The sequence below is a fragment of the Mchenga conophoros genome, linkage group LG11 (assembly GCF_057382185.1).
Source record: "Mchenga conophoros isolate Kocher_MC1m ecotype Shallow Benthic linkage group LG11, M_conophoros_male_GT1.1, whole genome shotgun sequence".
NCBI classification, from domain to species: domain Eukaryota; kingdom Metazoa; phylum Chordata; class Actinopteri; order Cichliformes; family Cichlidae; genus Mchenga; species Mchenga conophoros.
This window is the reverse complement of record NC_140536.1, coordinates 27,972,334-27,992,146: the sequence shown is the minus strand read 5'-3', so window position 1 is coordinate 27,992,146 and position 19,813 is coordinate 27,972,334. Positions and strand designations below refer to the sequence as shown.

Below are 19,813 nucleotides of genomic sequence, written 5' to 3'. Positions count from 1 at the left end.
CCAGATGCTGACGGATCCTCTAGGTTAGGAAGTTGTATTTGAGACCTTCCTTGTGCAGTATCGGACACAAATAACTAGCTCGATTGGTTTCTTTTCATCTTGGGTGCAGGTTCTGAAAGTTCCATCTTCCATCCAACAGGGATTTTTCCATTGGCAGTTGTATTTGGTGAATAAATAAACCAACAAAGTATTTCAGGATTTATTTTAAACAGTACAAATGATTTATGAACAGGAAGGTATTAGAAAAGCAGAATCATGTTTCATGCAAGAAATGTTGCCACAAACAGAACTGGTCAAAAACTTGAATGAATAAATGAATGAATGAATGAATAAAGCTTTGAACAGTCTCGCACAGCTCTGTCCACATTAGAGCGCTGTCTAAAAATAGTCAAACTTATTTTGCCAAGATGTCCTCCATCTGCCTCATGGTAATGCACGTCAGAAGCACCTTCGTCCCCAGAAAGTCTTTCCCGTGGAGCCTCTGAGCCAGCGCAGCAAGCTTCTTTGACTTAAACTGAATCACGGCCTCACCGATGCCACTTCCCTCACTGTTGCGCAGTAACGCAATGTTGTCCTTCTTTATTTTGTACTTGCTGAAAAGGCTTTTGATTTGATCTTTCTGCACATCTGCCGGCATGTTTCTTATAAACAGGCAAGTCTTAGCTTCCAGGCCCATGTCCGCACCCAGTGACCCCTCAGAGGCATCAACTAGGCCAGATTTCCTCTTTAGATTTGGTTTCGTTCTTGGGTCTTTGGGCTTTAGACGATGCTTGAGACTTTTAAGATGCATTTTGCTCATCTTTTCTCTCATTGCCTCCTTTGTGATTGATGAGACTGTAATAGTATTGGAGCCTACGTGGCAGCCAGTGAGATTCATTGCATAGTCGAAATCTTCAGTTCGATTAAAAAGGAGAAAAGCAGTGTCTGTTCTGTTGCCTTCTTTGTCGAGCAGATGCAGTACATTTTTGTGTGGAATGGTTGCACATCCAAACAACTCTTTTATTTCAGTCTTGGTCATCGTTTTTGGCAGATTGCTTACCATAACAATGTACTCCACAGCTGGAGTTCCTGACTCACTGTCAACTTTTAGCTTTTTTGGTCCATTAGTTAGCAGCTGGTTGATGGACTTCCTCTTGGGGCGCAGTACAGAAGCAGATTTTTGCCTGTGGTTTACACTTTCTTTAAGAGGGTACTGGTGGCGTTCTTGTATCGCCTCAACATCAACAGCATCTTCACATTCCTGCAGCGCGCTATTCCATATCTTCTCACACGCTCCACGAACATCCACGCAGAAGGGGCCCAGTGATTGCTGGTTAAAGTTAAGAGCAGCACTTGCATCCTGCATTGTAGCAAACTTCACAAGGCAGCCATGGTTTAATCCCAACCTCACATTTACTATGGCTTCCTGTACAGTCAGCCCTCTGAAAAAATGGCAGATATCATCTTTTGTGGTTGAGGGTGGCAGACCAAAGAGCCTGACGTAGCCTGGCTGTGAGTTTAGAGTTTGCTCTGGTGTCCTCTCCTCTTTCCCTACAGCAGCAGGACAGTCTGCGATGAGGACATCTCTTTGGTGGGTTGGCTGAAGACCTTGGAGAACAGTACAAATCCCAAGAAGAAAGGCTGCACTGGGATCAAGAGATTGTGCATCTGAAGTCTGTATATCTGCAGGACTGTGATGAACATTCTGTGCCTTCACAGATAGATTTGAACTAGCACGACTAACTGGGTATGTAGAAGAAGGTGAAAGACTTGCAGTATTATCGCGAGGCCTAGTATTTGAACTCATGCGATTTACAGCGGCACGTGGTCGCAGTCTAACAGCATGGTGGGAGGCTTTCTTCTTCTCCTTTAAAACTGTCTCTAATCTATGCTCCAGCTCTTCCATCTTGCTTATGTGCAGAGTCACCTTAGAGCCTTTGAGTACATTTCCAGTCAGCCGCATGGCCAGCTGGGCCTCTCTTTCTGTGTTGAATGCAATAAAGGCCTCTTGGAGCCTTCCTCCCACAATGCACACTCCACCATCAGGAATTCGCACAGAGCCAAAGAAAGCCCGAATATCTTCAATACCCGCCTTGGCATCCAGACCTTTCAGTCGCAGGATTATGGTCATTTTGCTGCTACCAGGTCACCAAGTTATGAGATACCTTTAAAAAAAAGTGAGAGAGAAGGAAAACGGCTGAAATGAGCCAAAATATGGGCTGTGTGTTAGCATACGACCACGAAACGCACATTCAGTGAGAACACGTGTCCTGCTGGTGGAAAGCAAAAGAGAAGGCGCAGGAAAAACACGTTTTCTTCTTTCCTTGAAATCCGAACAAATACTCACCACAGCCACTCACAACAGATACTGGTTAAAAGCTGGCATGGCGGGCGTTGTCACTGCTGTAAACCCGACTAAACTTTTAGTCATGGACCCATGCTTAAAATCTCTTTTGTCCCGCCTCTCCCGCTTAACCCCTTACCCCGTTGATTTTTTATAGACTTACCGCCACCTGCTGGAGGGGAGCGTAACTCCTGGGAGAACTGGTACATCACTGTACATCAAAAATAATCTGCATGACATTGCCCTCAGCTCTCTTTTTTCCAGTGTCCTCGTTGATTCAACACAATCATGTCCTGTGAGCCTAAACATATCCCCGTTTCTATGTGTGTGTTGTTGTTGTTTTTTTCCAAATAAAATAAGAGCAAAAATGGTTTCAGCAAATTACTAAAGTGCAAATTATTAAATAAAATTAGTAATTTATCCATAAAAAGCTAGAAAAAAAACATACCTTGAGTGTTGGTTTCCTAAACTAAGAATTGATCCGTCATGAATTTGAAAATGAGTAAGTTTCAGTTATTTACCTGAACTCTCTTTGTAAGGCTTGTGCAGCTGCTCTCCTGTTTTAAAGCGTTTCACTTAAATCTTTAGATTTTTAAAATCTTACTTGATCACTAAGAGATGCGGTCTCTCCTCCCCTGAGGTCTATGCCGATATATTAACATACGTACTTTGTGTAAGGAAGTGGAAATGCAAGATGCAGCTGCAGATTATGTTTCCTGTCAAAAGTCCCGTATGACTCACACGTTAAAACCCAAACAAAAACAAGTAATTACTACTTTGCAATAGGTGTATTTTCTAAAATCTTGCTCTTCTGAAAAGCTGGTTAGATCTTCAGCTTGTGTTTATCAGTACCTTAAGCAGTGAAGGTTTTCAATGTGCCTATTTGCAGTGAAATCGGTGAAAACACCCTTATTTATTTTATTTTAAACTACCCGATGTGGTGGCCTCTTGTGAATAAAGGAGCAGATCAAAGTAACTTTATATTATTTAGAACAATGTAGGAGGCAGGTGTAAAAATTAAAGCTGAGTTTAAATACTTTGGGTTAACCATCCAAAGCAACAGACCGTGCACAAGAGAGGTAAAGAAGGGCGTCCAGACAGGGTGAAGTAGAGCAGCAAGTGTGAAAGGGGAGGTGGCAAGGTTTAGAAGACTGCCGTCAGACCTGCTATGATTTATTGTACTTACAAAAGACAGGAGACCAGAGCTAAAGGTATTAACGTTTTCACTGGGAGGGATCGGACTGGACAGAATTCGAAACATTTACATTTAAGTACACATTTAAATAAAGTTACAATCAAATTAAAATAAAGTTACATCTCATATATGAAGAAAATCCACTTTATGAATTTATAATGGAGCTAAACTAATGGTCAGATTAATACTAATTAATTTCCCCTAAAATAAAAAAAGTATTTTATATAGAAATCTTTTAAATGAATTTAACTGTTTTATTTCAGGTATGGGTTGTTGTTGTTTTTTTTGGTTTTTTTTACTCATTTGCGTCATCACGTCATCACGTCGCATAAAGCACTGTGGGTAAAAAAAGGGGAGAACGTTGTTTACCATGGCGACGGAGACGCTACAGTTTGTCGTTAACAGACACAAAGTGCCTGTAACGTTGTTTATTTTAATGTACATCGACGTCCTGCGGTGCCAGCCGTTCACCATCCCCTTCAGGACTCCATCAGACTGCGGCGCGGAGGAGTTTTTCGATATTTCGAGTTTGTCGTGTGTGAGGTGCGGTCCAAATCAGCGGCGGAGCACAACAGGTCGGTTAACCTCACCATCATCACACCGCATCACCGGAATCGAGCAAACGACGCCACTTTGAAAATAAAAGTGTCTTACCGTTAATCAAATAAAGTTTAAGTCTAACCACAAAGAAGCCAAAGTAAGCTAGGGTGCTCGGTGCAAAAATAATGAGCTCAGGAGCTAGCACGCTGCTGAGATAAAGAGGTATGCACGGAGTCTGTTTGACGTTAAGTAAAGTTAGACAGCAGGTTTGAGCTGAAATGCAAGTAATGCTGAACAGAGCTGATCACATGCAAATAATATTATTTCAAACAAGAGCACAAAGCAGCCAGGTGCGCTTGGAGAGCACAGGAGGACACAAACACTGCTTTCAGAGGAGTCCTGCTTGCTGTAAGCCTTCTGACTTGTGATAATCTGAGAGGAAGCTAAATAGATGGCTCTTTTATAATTTATAATTCTCAAACTAATGACGGCTTCTGACATGAGCACCGTTCATGTTAGAAGCCTCCGTTTTCCCACAGTTACCGTTTGCTGTGTATTCTCAACTACTGTGGATTACTTTGATCATAAAGAAATCTTATTGCCAATTCAACCTTATTTTGTAACATATAGGTCTTCATTTTAGTTGTACTTCTTTTTCCTTCTTTCTTTTAGCTGCTCCCCTTAGGGGGTCACCAAAGCAGATCATCTACCGCCATCTCACTGTGTCCCTGCATCCTCCTCTGTCACACCAATCCTCTGCATGTCCTCTCCCATCAATAACCTCTGTGGTCTTCTTCTTTTTCTCTTACCCTGCGGCTCCACATTTGGCATTCTTTGTCAATTGTACCCACTATCCACCCTCTGTCCAAACCATCTCAGCCTTGCCTCACTAAGTTTGTCTCCAACATTTTAGGTTGTAATTAAACTGTCTTAAATAAAAGATCCTGTTACACACTTGATCCTAGATCCCAGAGTGCCTGTGCTCATCTAATGCTTTCCCCAAACTTTATGGGTGTATGATATATGTATATGTGGAAAAGGTGACCATCGTTGTTTTTTTGTTGTTGTTGTTATTTGTTTTTGGGGGTTTTTCTATTGTCAAATGGGAAAAGATGCAGTGATTAATTTTCTCTAGCCATTGCAGGAAACTAGAGGAAGAACAGCCTTCCTAAGAGCCCTCTTTTATACTCATTTGTCAGGCACTTCACCTGCTCTCTCTCTTCCCATTTTTTCCCCTTCTTTCTCTCCCTTTACCAAGCATGGCTTGCTTGTTGAGGCCCATCCCATTGTTTCTCCCGTTCTCTCTGACCTCTCACCCACATAATTTAAGGCAAATTCAAGCTCACTTAATCACGATAGTTACATTTTCTTTTTTTCTATGTTGTACACAAACATGATTTCTCATTAGCTCAATTACATATGATATCATGACACTTCAACTGCTTTACTTCTTTTCAGCTCTGTCACATGTGAATATACCTTTTGTCTTCATGACTCTGTGTTTATCAATTGCAACTTACTCAATATAATTCTTTTATTCAAAATCATGCATGATGGACCAGAGACTCACATTTCTCTGTCTTTTACGCGCTGCCCGCTTAGTGCTCTCACTCGCATAGAGAGAGACAAGGACACACCGTAGTTGTAACAATGTGCCCAGAATCTAGGCAAAAGTCAAGCATTAAAACCATTTTATTACTCAAACCACATTTTCTCATTCATCATATTGATCAGGTTTACTCTTGATTATGTTCTAGAAAGAGTTAAGTAGGATTCCCTATTAGCAAAATTACATATGGATAAACTCTGTTTTAGCACTATGTATCACTTTAACCATAAAAAGACTGGATGTTAGGTCCTTTTTTTTCCACTTTTGACGGTGTTTCTCAATCTTTCACAAAATAAAAATACTTCAGATAGGGCAAAAACAGAGTTTATTCAATTCTAACCAGCATGAAGGCCAATATTTATTATGATCACCTTTATTCTTTATCACACCATGAACTTTCTTAGACCAACGTTCTCGTAATGTCTTAAGTACTCTTCAGGAAACGTTCTCCAGGCTTCTTTGAGGACATTTAAAGCTCTTAGCTCTTGGATGTTTGCTGCTTCATCTTTGTCAAGATGAAGCAATGAGAAATGTTGAATGTTTTATTCCCTCCTTTTCCAAATCAGACACTGAAACCATTGAACCGAAAGTGTGAATCTTTTCCCACAAAGTGCCAGCAGCAGCAGCATTATAGAGTCACCACATAAATCAAATGTAAGAAGGAAAAAGAGCATAGCGGGTAGTGCTTTCACTTTATTACACGATTGCCCAACACTTTAGTTTAACAATAACAAAAGTAACTTAACCGTGTAACTCTGGGAGCTGTACAATGTTATCATATACTAAAATTTAAAAACTGAAGAAATATTTTCTACCTGGGATGTTGTATCCTGTGTCGAGTTTGTAACCAGCTGCGAATCAGTGATTTTAACCCGTCGTTTGCTCTTCCTGTCACATGAAGTGAAGCTACCGAGTGCTACAGCACTTGGTTGAGTAATTTGTTTACTCTGTGTCGCACATCTCCAGCTGCTCGTATCTCCTCCTCCTGTGCCGTCACACCCTCTATGTACTCATGCAGTGTTTTTTTTTTGTTTTTTTGTTTTTGTTTTTTGCTTCATTTGATGAAACAAGTTTGTCGTTTCCAGCTTTAGTGGGGACAGTTTTCTTGCCTGTTTTTGCAAAACATGGAGGTTTTTGTTAACTAAAAATCGTCATCGGTAGCTCACACGTGGCTCTCGCTTTCAGGCACGTCTGGGTTCGTCTCCCGTTATAGGCACCACAGAAAATAAATTAATGACATTGCTGTACCTGATGGTACTTCTCTGTGTTCCGAATTCCTTCAATTTTCACAAGTTCTTTGACACCACTGACTGAAATACCATTTGGTGGGGGGTTTTATGATTGAATGATTCATATGTGAATCATCTTAAAATTGTTGGGTATAAGGATTACACTGAGAAAAACTGAAGAACTATTGTTCAAGGCAGCTTTTAAAAAAACATTACAAGAAGATCTGGTTCCTTGGAAGCAAAATATAAAGAAATGAGGGGTCCCTCAAGACTTTTGCACAGTACTTAAATTAAGAGAGAACTAGACCACAGCAGATTATCTAGACTATGAAAACTGTCTGCTTTTAAAGGAATCCAGCATCAAGGACTTAGTTCTAACTTCTGATTCATACAGTGAGTGACGGGGTGGTTAGGGTTAATCTTTTCACACTCGAGTGTGTTTGCCCCTCCTGAACATCAGTGCAGTTATGCCATCACTTTCAAAGCCAACAAACAGTGCAACAAATTTCTGATGTAGATTATCAGTTTGACACTCAGTAATAATAATAGATTGGATTTATATAGCGCTTTTCTAGGCACCCAAAGCGCTTTACAATTCCACTACTCTCGCATTCACACACTGGTGGAGGCAGCTACACATGTAGCCACAGCTGCCCTGGGGCAGACTGACAGAAGCGAGGCTGCTATATTGCGTCATCGGCCCCTCTGGCCAACACCAGTAGGAGGTAGGGTAAAGTGTCTTGCCCAAGGACATGATGACCAGGACAGAGAGCCCAGGTATCGAACCGGCGACCTTCGTGTTACAGATACGCTTCCCAACCCCCTGAGCCACGGCCAGGGTTATGACAAAATATGACAATCTGCTGCTCTGAATTGCTTTCATTTACTTAGCCAGGGGTAGTTTTTATGCTCCAAATGTCTGCTGGCACTTGTTTGCTGCTGATTGAAGAGCTATGCATGGATCAGTGTGGGTTTAGAAGGATACAGGATCAGTCTACTTAGGAGTGCTGGCAGTGAAAGTTGGATTCTCATTTCGTTGTAGTTTGGCCTACAGATAGCATTAAGCTTAGAGGGGAAGATAAATGTCATCCCCTTTTTTTTCATAAAAAAAAAAAGAAAACTCAGTAGAGGATGTGTAGATCAAAGCTTGTGAAATCACATCCTGTATCCTGTGTATTTGCTCTTTATTCTGTTTGCAGAAACTGCAGAAACAATTCCTTTAGAAAGAACAAAAAAAGACTGAAGAAAATGAGATACATGCAACTAAACCTGCCAATCTAGAAGGATGTGTGCCTGTCATTGTTTTGTGACACATTGTGGCAGGGCCACTTCTTCGCTTGGTCTTTACTTGTAAAAAAAAAAAAAAAAAAAAACCAAATACAGCATAAACACCACATAAAAACACTGTTAAAACATTGTTTAAAACATTTTGGAGGGGTTGTCATTGCATTAATATCTCTGAGCTGAAAGCTACGCAACATATCCAGTGTTCCCTCAAAGTTTAAATTGGGTTTCTTACTGTTTTCAGGACTGAGCTGTGTCTGCCAGAGTGGGTACAAAACTGTTACCACTGATAAAGCGTCCATTTCTTGTGAGAAATGTCTCCCAAACAAACCGGTACGTATAGTTTTTCACTTTTATTTCGTTTTTGTTTTGTTTTTTAATTTGATGTAAGATAGTTTGTATCTTAGGTTATGTGAGCTCTTACAGTGTTCTCTGTTTTTATTTACAGGGCGTCACAAAAGATGGGTTTGGTTGTATTCGCTGTCCAGGCGGCCTCAGTAATGACGGAAAGTGCCAGTGCCCCCCTGGTGATGTCCTGGGTGAGTCACTGGTAATAGGAATGCAGTAAACAGTGGTACAGTCGTTGGTACTGTCATAGAAGAAGGTACTGGGTTTGAATCTGCCGTCCAGCTGGGGACCTTTCTGTGTGGAGTTTGTGTGTTCTTACTTTGCTTATGCAAGCTCTCTCTAGCTTCATCGCACAGCCCGAAGACATGAAATGTGAATGTGCATGGTTGTCTGTGACCCTGTGTTGGCAACCTGTGCAGAGGGAATCTCCCTCTCAAACTAATAAGCTAATAAATTGAATGAAAAACCGTAATAATTGTGCATTTGCTGCATGAAAGGTTGTTTTTGTTTTTCAGTGGAAAGAGATCTCAATGGAACCCTCTTGGAAGAGGCCAGGTGTGAAACGTGCGATGAAGACAGTCCTGCTTTGTCGGTACCAAACAGGAATGGAGACAGGTGTTTTGTCTGACTAAAATCTGCATATTTGAAGAGATTAATTAAGTACAGTCTCATTTCGTTCAGAGACTGTACTTTGAACGAAACAGATGATTTCACTGTTCCACTGTGGCACAGAAAGGCAGCATTAGAGATTTTAAAATGTCCAATATTGATCCCAAAAAGATGATTCTGTTTATCTGGACGTAGCGTTCTTTTTGTATGCACAGACATTTGTTTTTACTCCTGCTAGTTCTGTCTGAGTTGTAGTAAAGTCTGCCTTGACTGCAGATCTTGCTTGTATGGTATGTGAGAAATGGAGTGATACCTAAAATTGCCTTTTAGGTGTGAGAGATGTCTGGCTGCCTACGTTAATACCTCTTGTGCATGTAAATCTCCTAACGTCCCGGTGAGTCCAGACAATCTTGACCCTTTTGACATCTTAAACATCCCACATCATTAAATTAAGAGGCTATAGGATTGCATCTGTGATTGTTTTGTGATTTATTTTTTTCTCTCTCCCCAGGGAGGAGGTTTATGTTTCCCTCCTGGTATCATCTCCACCAATGTCAATCCCACTGTCACTTATTCTCAGTTGGTGAGTCTCCTTCTCTCTGATTTCTTGGTAAATTTTTTGATGTTTTTTTTTGTTCTTTTTTTCTTTGTCTTTTTTATTTTTTTTTTAAACTCTGATCTGTTTTTCGCCTTGCAGAAGTTCAGTGTCCAGTCAGCCTGGTTCCTGGAAAACCTCTACTCCTCTTCCTCAGCTTGCCTTGTAAATCCAAGACTTTATGTATTTTATAAGTAATTCTTCATCTAAAATCATGGGAAGCAAGTTTAAGTCACATTCCAATATTGTCATAAACAATGTCCCTACTATGTCACTTGTCACAAATCATTAGATTTTTTTTAAAGCCAACCCCTGAGGTGGCTTTTAAAATATGTGTAATGTGCTTTGTTACGAGTGCTGTGTGCCGGTATTATTCTGATGTATTTAGCAGTGCTGTGTAAACAAGTCGTGTTCCTACAGGGCTTCTCCAACCTGACGGCGTGTCAGGCTCTTGGAAACATGTGTGTGATGAACATGCACTCTTTCAGCAGTGCATCTACAGATGCCTGTGCACTCTTCAACAACATCTTCAGATTCAGGGCTGCTTTGAGCTCAACCCAAGGCATTTCTTACTGGTAATCATGTATAAATTATGCGACCTTTCTGTAAACGTGAATGAATCGTGTTGTAGTTTACCCTGAGTGAATGCTCACAACTCTTCAGGAGAGCTAATCTGCCGTGGCTTTATTACGGGGATGAACCAGGAGTTGCCATTCGCGTGCTTCAGACTGATCCTGTTCCAATTGGGTTTAGCTTCAGAGGTAAAAACAAGGTAAGTACTTGAATTTAAGCCTCTTTACATTAAAACAGAATAGTAATGAAAATAACTGTGAAAGACAATGATAGCAGTAAATAAACATTTTTTGGCACCTTAAATTGAGATGTAAAATTAAAAAGTAAATGTTCTTTTAATTGACATTTTTGTTGTGTGTGTTTTTTGTCAGAACACAGACTTTAGACTGCTTGCTGCTGTCTACAATGTCAGAGGAGAGTTCCTCAGATGGGAGCAAGTGGGAGGACAAAATCTGCAGGTAAAACCCTTTGAATACTACTCTACAGCACAGCCCCTTAGAAAATTAGACTTATTTGCAGAAGCTGTTTAAGAGCCAAATGAGTACAGTGAACTCACTGTACTCAAATGGCCTCCACAATCACCAGATATCAATCCAGTAGAGCGCTTTTGGGATGTGGTGGAACCAGAGATTCACATCATGTATTATCAGCCAATAAATTTGCAGCAACTGTGCGATGCTGTCATGTCAATATGGACCAAAATCTCTACGGGATGATTCCAGCACCTTGTCAAATCTGTGCCATGAAGAATTAAGACTATTTAAAGTGTCCAGTGAATGTAAATTGTAATTGTAAATTGGGACATTTTGTGAGTTTATTACTAATAAGAAAACAAAACAGTGAATATTCCCCTTTTTGCCTTTTAATGTTAGTTTTTGTTTCTCTGTAAAGATGTCTAATTGTATTGCAGATTATTGTCTTGCGATGTATCGAGTGTAACAGAATCACTGTGTCATGATGTTATCCTTTACATGAAGTATTCCGATAGTTTTGTTAACTTATTCTGTGATTCTTACCTAACTAAAAGAGTTGGAGTTTTTCCGTGTTAAGCATGTTGTCGTCTTCCTCTCCTCGCTCTTTTAGCTTTGTCCACAGCCAAAAACCAAACGGGCAGCAGCCTTCAGCTTTGGGACAGCTTACAAAGAAAGTGTGAGTTTCTTTTATTTCACTTGACTGAGAAAAAGAATACAAACTCTCTAAAATGCTGAGTGGTAATATAAGCTGTCTGTGTGTGCGCAGTGTGTTCTCTCAGTAGCACAGCTGTTTGCCACCCACCCCGAACCATTGTTCTATGACGTCTTCCTGGACCTCGGTGGAGGAGAAAACACAAAACTTCTACCCCTGCCCACACTGATCCAGAACCAGCAATACAATGGAAGATTCATCAACCAAGGTTGGATTTATATAGACTGTTGTGAAAAAGCATTTGCCCCCCACAAACACTTACATGTTTCCAATAATCAAACAAAAAATAATCAAACAAAGAAAGACAGAGTAAGTACAAAATGAAGTTTTTAAATGATGGTTTATTAAAGGGGGGAAAAAGCTATCCGACCTTACCTGGCACTGTGTCAGAATTTATTTATTTTTTGTTTACTCAGGTTCTCTTCTTCTGATTAAAATTTGTTTGATGACCTCAAACACGTAAGTGTGACAAATATGGAGCCAAAAAATAAGAAGGAGGGGGGTAAATACTTTTTCACAGCTATAAGTGTGTTTTTGCTTGCATTTCTTTGACAAATGATTTTGTTTTTATACAGAGAGCATGAACAACTGGTACTTGTCTCGACGAATGTTTCTCGTCGACACCCTGAGCGGAAGAGAAAAGAGCACAAGTTCTCAGCCTAAAGTCATCCGTGTAGCCAGCAGTGTTAAAATAAGGTAGGCTCCCGCTGTGGAAATAAGGAAACTCATGTTTTTTATGAGTTCTTAATGATGGTTTCTCGTTTGGCTCTCGGCGAAGGCGGTCGCACTTTTTCCCTCCTCCTCCTTCCCCTTATCTTCCCTGCTTAGCCTCTTGTGTCCTTGTCCTGTCTTGTGTGTATTACTTTCCCTGGAACAGTCTCTCACTGTCGTTCTCTAAGACCTAAAAGAGAATTATGGATTTGATCAACTGGTCTCTGAATGCTATTGACACCCTTTTCTCAACGAGAAGTCTGGGCTCGGGAGAGCCCGAGTGCCCTGGAGGGACTTTTCCTGCCGGATACACGATGGACGGGTGGCAGAAATGGAGGCTCATGTGCCTGGCGGAACTGTCGATCGAGGACGCTGAAGATATCTGCCTATTCGGAACCATGATAACAGGGTTCTTGCTGATTGGAGCTGGTTTGGCCCTGGCTTATCGGAGAATTAAGAGAGCGGAACCGGCTGTTCAAACCACCCCAAGGCTGCCCGCTGGGATTGAAACGATGGGACGAGGCGCGACTTCTCACAACGAAAGCAGCATGGTTAAGACCTTGGAGACGCTTACAGCTGCTGTGAAGACTCAAAATAACACCATTGAGCGTATATTGGGATACATCAAGGAGAGGCCTGCTCAAAATGACATCTTTGAGCGAAAGTTGGATCACATCGCAGAACGGCTCACTGCAGTTGTGAGGTCTCAGAGTCAAAAGAATGACAACACCACGGAACGGAAGTTTGATACCATCATGGGGAGGCTCGCGGTTCTCCAACGGGAGATTGAGAGACCAGTGTCGGAGTGTCCAAGGCTGGAGCCGAACAAAAACTCCCAGATAATGACTGTGTGTTGACTATTCTTCCCATTCAATGCAAGGCCACCTGGGTTGGCTGGCAGACTGTTTACTTAGCCTGATAGGGCGGAGGACACTGTCTCAGCTGAACTCTGGACACGCACACACATACACTTACACTGATAAACATGCACTCATCCCCCTCCCTTTCCAAACGCCTTCGATGCTTGTTTCCTGCGTGGGAACACGGCGGGTCTGTGTGCGGCGCTGGAATGGTAGCGCTGTGCAGGGCGGCTGCTGTGTTCGCTTCGGATTACTCTTCACCCCCCACCCAATCCTGTGGCTTGTAATGTCTTTCACAAGTTGTGCTGTGGACATTTATGTGCTTTTTGTGCAGAGGAGTTTTTTTGTTTCCTGTTCTCATGCTGTCCTACCATGGAAGCACAGCATCAGTAGAGGTCTCTTTTTGTCCTCTTGTACTTTCCCATTGTTGTGTATATTTCAGTGTTTTTTCTGTAACGCTACCGATCTCTGACTTGTATCCCCATTTAATGTCTGTGTTGTGTGTGTAAGGTCAGGGGGGTCCCATTTCACTGCAGGGCAACCTGCATGTGGCGAATAAAGCATTGATTGATTGATTGATTGATTGATTGATTGATTGGTTTTGCTGGTATTGATGAGACGTGTTTGGTAGGTTTCAGTTGGTTCCACGAACCCAGGAAGGGAAGGTGTTTCCCCCTCTAATGACTGTGACCTACACAGATGTTCTCATCACGGATCTCAACACTCAAACTGTGGCTGTGAGTGGGTCGCACACTCGCACATTGTTGTCATTATGCTTTCGTTTAAAGCTTAATTTTGACGATTACACCTAATCCCTTGATCTCAGTTGTTAAGTTTGACTAAATTAGTTGATTTGTTTATCTCGAAGCAAGTTTTTGAGTGTTTGCACTGAATTAATTTGTGTTCTTCTAGACAACCTTTGCTGTAGAGTATGAGATGGATCAGAGTGAGGCTCGCTTAAAGACAGATGTGAGTAAAAGTTTGAAAGAAATGTTGATGAAACACAGGGGAGGAGTTCTTGTATGCAGCTGCTGTTACAGCAAAAAGCGATGCAGGATCAACTCTGATTTTTTTTTCTTGCTTAGATTGCTCTGGGTGTGTTGGGTGGGGTGGCCGTGCTCTATTCCCTGCTGAAGACCATCAGCTGGAAGAGGAGGATTGCATCTTCCTTCATTGATCTGGAGGTCCTGTGCCTTTATCCTTTAATGTACTTCAGAACTATCTGTCGCTGTAACCACATGAAGTAATGTTGGTTTCTCCTGTCTTTCTTCAGACGATGGTGAAGTTTCTGTTGTTTTATGCTGGTGACCTGGCCAATGTTTTCTTTGCTGTCACTGTGGGAACTGGACTCTACTGGCTTATCTTTTACAAAGTATGTCTCATTCCCTTAAACAGCAGGTCTTTCTTTTATAGGATTATTTCTATTCTTGTGAGCTCTTTAATATGAATGTCAATGTCTCCTTTCTCTAGTTTTTTTTCCACTTCAGTCTTTTTGCATGGCTTTTAACAGCTTTTGTTTTCTTCTCTCCACTCTGTAGACATTAAAGGCAAGTTTTTTTCCTCCTCTACCTTTCCTTATCAGCACTGTTAATATTTAGATGTAGTGATTGCTGCTTTCTGGTACTTATTTGTGTCTGTGTCTGCTTAGGCCCAACAGTTTGTGTCAGTCCTGTTACCACTGCCGGCTCAGGAGGAGCAGTTTGTGACATACATCGGCTGCGCCTTTGCTCTAAAGGTTAGACACCAGCTGAGCAGATATAACAATGAGCAGTATCCTTGCTGAAAGCTAGATGGTATGCTTCAATCTGGAATACTGAAAATGTGTTATTTGGTGTGATTGTATCCAAGGCTGTCCAGTTTCTCCATAAGCTGGCCCTGCAGGTTACGGTTGATATATTTCTCATCGACTGGGAGAGGCCACGAACTAAAACTAATAGATCTGTGCCAGGTATCAACATGCTTACTTTTAGCTTCATAAGTGGTAAATGACTAGTTGCTTAAAATAATTATCCACATTGACTACTGTTTCAGTGAGTGGCGAATCAAAACATGACACCTCGCCAGTCAGCATCTGGAGGACTTACTTTGTGGCCAATGAATGGAATGAGATTCAGACAATCCGCAAGATCAGTCCGACTTTTCAGATCATGACTGTGCTTTTCTTCCTTGAGGTACATCTCCCACAATTATGGCCCTTTTGTTCATTTTGCAGCTTTTGCTACATCTCAAATTCTTGTTGCTGACATGCCATCCTGTCTTATCTAGGTGCTGGGCTTCTCAAACCTGGCCTTGAGGGACCCCTGGTCAAATTTACAGCGATCTCCCGAAGAATACACCCCCTCATACAGCCTGACACTGCGCTATGGTGTGGCAGCCTTGCTGTGGCTCTGCATTGGGCTTCTGCAGGTGCACAGCCTCCATTTGCTCACTTAACTTTTCTTTCCTTCACATCCATTCTCACCTCATTCTTTCCTAAGGTATCAGTGAAATGTACCCCTTTGAACCCCTTAAAAGATGTCCTTTAAACCCTACAGGTGATTTTCTTCACTGTGTTTTATGCACACTTTGTGGAGGACAAAATCCGTCAGTTTGTAGATCTCTGCTCAGTCAGTAATGTAAGTAGCGGGCATTGCATGAAGCCATTTTTTTCTGTCTTTATGGCCTGGATAAACATTTTTTTTGTGTTTGTTTCTGTGCAGATTTCTGTGTTTATCTTATCATATCGCTGCTTTGGATACTACATTCATGGCCGTTCGGTTCATGGACATGCAGATACAAACATGGAGGAGATGAACAACAATTTGAGAAGAGAAGCCGTATGTACCCCAACAGGCTTTTAGTCTACCTCTCACTAGTGTTTTCAGCTGACTTACATGCTTTTTTTAAATTTATTTTTTTAAGGAGTCACTGTGTGCTCAGAGGGGTTTACTCCCCAACACAGAAGTCCAGACCTTTCAGGTGTCTCTTACCAGCCGTCTGGGGATGCATTATAAAAAAATACAGGAATCAATCAGCAGGGTAAGTCCTGACCACAGTCATGTCTGCACCTCAGCTATGAATGTTCTGTTTAATGGTACTGTTAGTCTGCAGACTGATCAGTACAGCTGCCTATCCCTCTAATAAGAGAGTAAAAGTGTTTAAAGCAGTTGTCTGAACGGAACTTGTTAAACAGTACTCTACCAGTAATGACAGACAGCCATGGAAAAGCTGCTCTGATGTTTACATTTATTTGGCTTCTTTTCTTTGCATCACAAATATCACTGCACAGTCTTGTAGTAGAAATTGGTATTACACAAATCATATAAAATGTGGTTCCCGGGGTTTAAAAGTGAAGCCAACACAGAAGTACTTTAAGCTTGCATTCTTTTGTAAGGCCACCAGGGGGTGACAGATGTGGTTGTAAAAAGTTTATGTAAAATAGACCCTCTGTTCAAATCTTCCTAAACACTTTCCTGTTCACTGTTAAGTTCTCAGTCACTGACTTCAGGTCATACTGACTAAAACATTCAGTCTGTTTTGTATCTTTGAGTCATTCTAAGTTTCAGGAAGGGTGTTTTAGCATTGACAGTGAGCTGGAAATGACAAGTCGTTAACCAATGAGCATCAGATTTAATAGTCAGACCCATCCCCACTCGCCACATCTGGTTTCAAAACACCAAGATGGCAACAGGACTCCCCAAACAAGTGGGCGACATCATGGTAGCTACACCCATGTTTTATACTGTCTGTGGTGTTGCACTAAACTATCACACGGACTAATTTTAGCTTCAGGTCTTGTCCTTGCAGTACAACTCATAAACATTTTGGATATGAAAATGTTTATGAGTGGGACGATCGTGGCTCAAGAGTTAGGAGTTCGCCTTGTAATCGGAAGGTTGCCAGTTCGAGCCCTGGCTCAGACAGTCTCGTCGTTGTGTCCTTAGGCAAGACACTTCACCCGTTGCCTATTGGTGGTGGTCAGAGTCCGGCAGCCTCGCCTCTGTCAGTGCGCCCCAGGGTGGCTGTGGCTACAACGTAGCTTGCCATCACCAGTGTGTGAATGTGTGTGTGAATGGGTGGATGACTGGATATGTAAAGTGCTTTGAGGTCCTTAGGGACTATTAAAAGCGCTATATAAATACAGGCCATTTACCATTTACCATATGAAGTCAAAGCAGTGGTTTTCTTGGGGGGGTTTTCTCAGAGCTTTTATCAATTTGGTAACTTTTATTCATAAGTGCCTTTAAAGGAGTTGATTGTGTCTTGTCCTCCAGAGGAACCAGCCATCACGACTAACAGACGCATCCACGCTCAGCTCGCTCGAGCCGCACTTCAAAGCTTACCAAGCCATGAACCACTTCCTGGGATGTGTTATTGACCATGTTAGTACAAACACTCAAGAATAAACTCACTCAGCAAACTAAAAGCAGCAGAGTTTGATCTGACCTGATTCTAGTAGAACAGTTTGCTTATTTCTGTCTTATGTCGTATCATTTGAAAAGGCCCACTCTGACATGGACTACATAGTGAAGGACAAGCTGACGTTTGAGAGTGTCATAGGGATGGAGTTTCTTGAACCCACTGAGAAAAGCATCTTTTACAATGGTGATGGTCTGGGCCAGAGTACATTTCAGTTTGTTTGTCTCCACCTACGTGTGTGTACATGATGTCTGTTTGCACTTCTCGTGGCAGATAAGGCGCACACTTTTAGTAACGTGCTGTATTATGGAAACGAGGCCACACTGCTGATCTTTGACACCTTGTTCTTCTGTGTCGTCGACCTTGGATCCCAGAGCTTTTTGCTTGCAGCTGTGCTTACATACGTGCAGCAAGTGGTCAGTATTTTTTGTCCGTACTGCATGTTCTCAGCACCGCCTAAAAAGTACTCGCAGTAATCAACCTTCTCGTTCTTTACAGATATTTCGCTTTTTGCGTAACAGTTTGGGAAGGAAGAACCTCGCCAACAAGACTCTGGTGGATGAGAGGTTCCTAATTTAAAATTCGTTGCTAGATTGTTGATATCATCTTTGTTAATTAGCTGCATTTCTTTCACAGATGTTTACTATTTACAGATTCTGTCCTTTTTGCACTTATTTTAATAAGTGGTTCTGTAATAAGTGTTTTTTACTGCTGATTTTGATGTAAATATTCAAATTTTTTGACATATTTTTGATGATTAAATGTTTTTTATGACATGATAATCATCCTGTTTTTTATTAAATTTTATTATATTTTTTAGGTAAAGAATAGTAGCGTATCCGGTAGCTATATAAACAAAGGATGATGTACATGCTCATATTCTTATGAACCCAATATTATTTATAACACAATATATTTAACATCTCTGGGTATGTTGGTGGATTCTTGTTGACAGTAAGCAGCGCTATTACATGTCACCACTGGATTTTAGATGAATCAAACATGCTCATAGATTTAAAAAATCAGTCTCCTTATTTTATTCCATAAGAAATATGTGTTTGGGGGGGGGGGGGGGGGGGGGGTTGTTTTCTTTTGTTTATATATATGTAAATCCAAACAGAATTTTAATTGTATAGAGGAAGGTTCCTGACTGAAGCTAGAAAAACACTGGCCAGCATGAAAAAGTTATAATCTTTTATTTTTATTTCTCTCTGTCTTGGTTTTCTTTCTTGACTGTGTGCCTTTTAATGCAGATGCTTTACTGAAATATGTCTGGCTCTGTTACCTCAGGCATAGTGGGGAATGTTCTCATTGCCTTTTGCTGTTGCATATTCCAAATCCGGCACACTACCAGTGCACTGTTCATGCTACCATGGTATGGTATTGCATTAGTACACATGGTGTTACATCTGTGAAGACTCCATCAATGATGAGTGGTGTAACTCCTACAAAGAGGTTTGGTGCATTGAAAAAAAATTTGGGAAATATTTCAGCAAGGTAATGCTTAACTGCACTGCATGATTTACAGTATGGTGGTTCCATAGATTAACTGACTAACCTGGCCTGCCTGGATTCCAGACTTGTGAAGACATTAGAACACCTCCAAGCTGCTGAACTCAAGAAAAAATATTAATAATTTTCTTTCAATAGTACAGAAACTGGGCTCATTAATACACAAAGTGTTCTTAAAAGAAGAAGCATTGCAGTGCGGTGCTAAATAGACCGAATCCTTTTTTTTTTTCTTTAAACGTCTTGCTGACATCAAATTTAAATCCATCCATAGCCCAACCAAGGTAGCCCATCTGCTTCAAGTTTCAACATACCATAGATTATCATCTGCATACCTGCATAACGTGTGGTTTTTGAGTTACTGTTGTCTTCCTATCAGCTCAAACCGGACTGCCCAGTCTCCTGTGACATCAACAAGGCATTTTCACCTAGTGAACTGGATGTTTTCTGTTTTTCGGACCACTCGCTGTGAAACCCGGAGAAGTGTGGCACCAACCATTCTACTTTCAAAGTCACTTAAATCACTGTTCATCCCCACTCTGATGCTCCATTTGAACTTCAGCAGTTCGTTTTGATCATGTCTACATGTCTAAATGCATTGAGTTGCTGCCACTTGATTGCCTGAGTGGATATTTAGAAGGATAAGAGGAACAGATGTACTTAACAAATCTTTTTTTTTTCTGGTTTATTTTAAGACTCTTTTATTCTTCAAATGACAAATTGTAAATTCAGAAACAAAATAAAACATTATAAATGTACAGATTATAAAATTGTTTATTAAATTATAAAATTTACATATACTAAAAACTAAAAAGCGGATCGCTTTTCTTGGGTCACAGCAGTTC

At 41.1% G+C, this 19,813-nt stretch overlaps 2 protein-coding genes across 6 annotated transcripts; one reads left to right on the top strand and one right to left on the bottom strand.

The window, feature by feature from the left end:
- Positions 1–23: 23 nt before the first annotated feature.
- Positions 24–6,592, bottom strand: rbm12ba (RNA binding motif protein 12Ba). Of its 4 annotated transcripts, none has more exons than XM_085292192.1 (2): positions 6,483–6,592; positions 24–2,144 (listed from the first exon to the last, which is right to left on the bottom strand). In XM_085292192.1, exon 2 carries the CDS (start codon positions 2,108–2,110, stop codon positions 395–397), a length of 1,716 nt encoding a protein of 571 aa, XP_085148318.1. In that variant the 5' UTR covers positions 2,111–2,144; positions 6,483–6,592; the 3' UTR covers positions 24–394. The 4 variants fall into 4 exon arrangements, with proteins under 4 accessions (XP_085148318.1, XP_085148319.1, XP_085148320.1 ...); XM_085292193.1 differs by lacking the exon at positions 6,483–6,592 and adding an exon at positions 2,845–2,976; XM_085292194.1 differs by lacking the exon at positions 6,483–6,592 and adding an exon at positions 2,928–2,949.
- tmem67 (transmembrane protein 67) lies at positions 3,849–18,491 on the top strand. Of its 2 annotated transcripts, XM_085292190.1 has the most exons (28): positions 3,851–4,093; positions 8,425–8,513; positions 8,629–8,719; positions 9,044–9,143; positions 9,468–9,531; positions 9,649–9,720; positions 9,835–9,897; positions 10,153–10,307; positions 10,396–10,504; positions 10,677–10,763; positions 11,389–11,454; positions 11,545–11,698; positions 12,066–12,186; positions 13,693–13,798; positions 13,974–14,030; positions 14,147–14,245; positions 14,335–14,433; positions 14,710–14,796; positions 14,910–15,009; positions 15,093–15,232; positions 15,327–15,467; positions 15,596–15,676; positions 15,761–15,877; positions 15,963–16,079; positions 17,315–17,422; positions 17,543–17,645; positions 17,733–17,875; positions 17,958–18,490. In XM_085292190.1, exons 1-28 carry the CDS (start codon positions 3,889–3,891, stop codon positions 18,036–18,038), a joined length of 2,955 nt encoding a protein of 984 aa, XP_085148316.1. In that variant the 5' UTR covers positions 3,851–3,888; the 3' UTR covers positions 18,039–18,490. The 2 variants fall into 2 exon arrangements, with proteins under 2 accessions (XP_085148315.1, XP_085148316.1); XM_085292189.1 differs by having other exon boundaries at positions 3,849–4,093; positions 15,596–15,877; positions 17,958–18,491.
- The last annotated feature ends 1,322 nt before the right edge of the window (positions 18,492–19,813 follow it).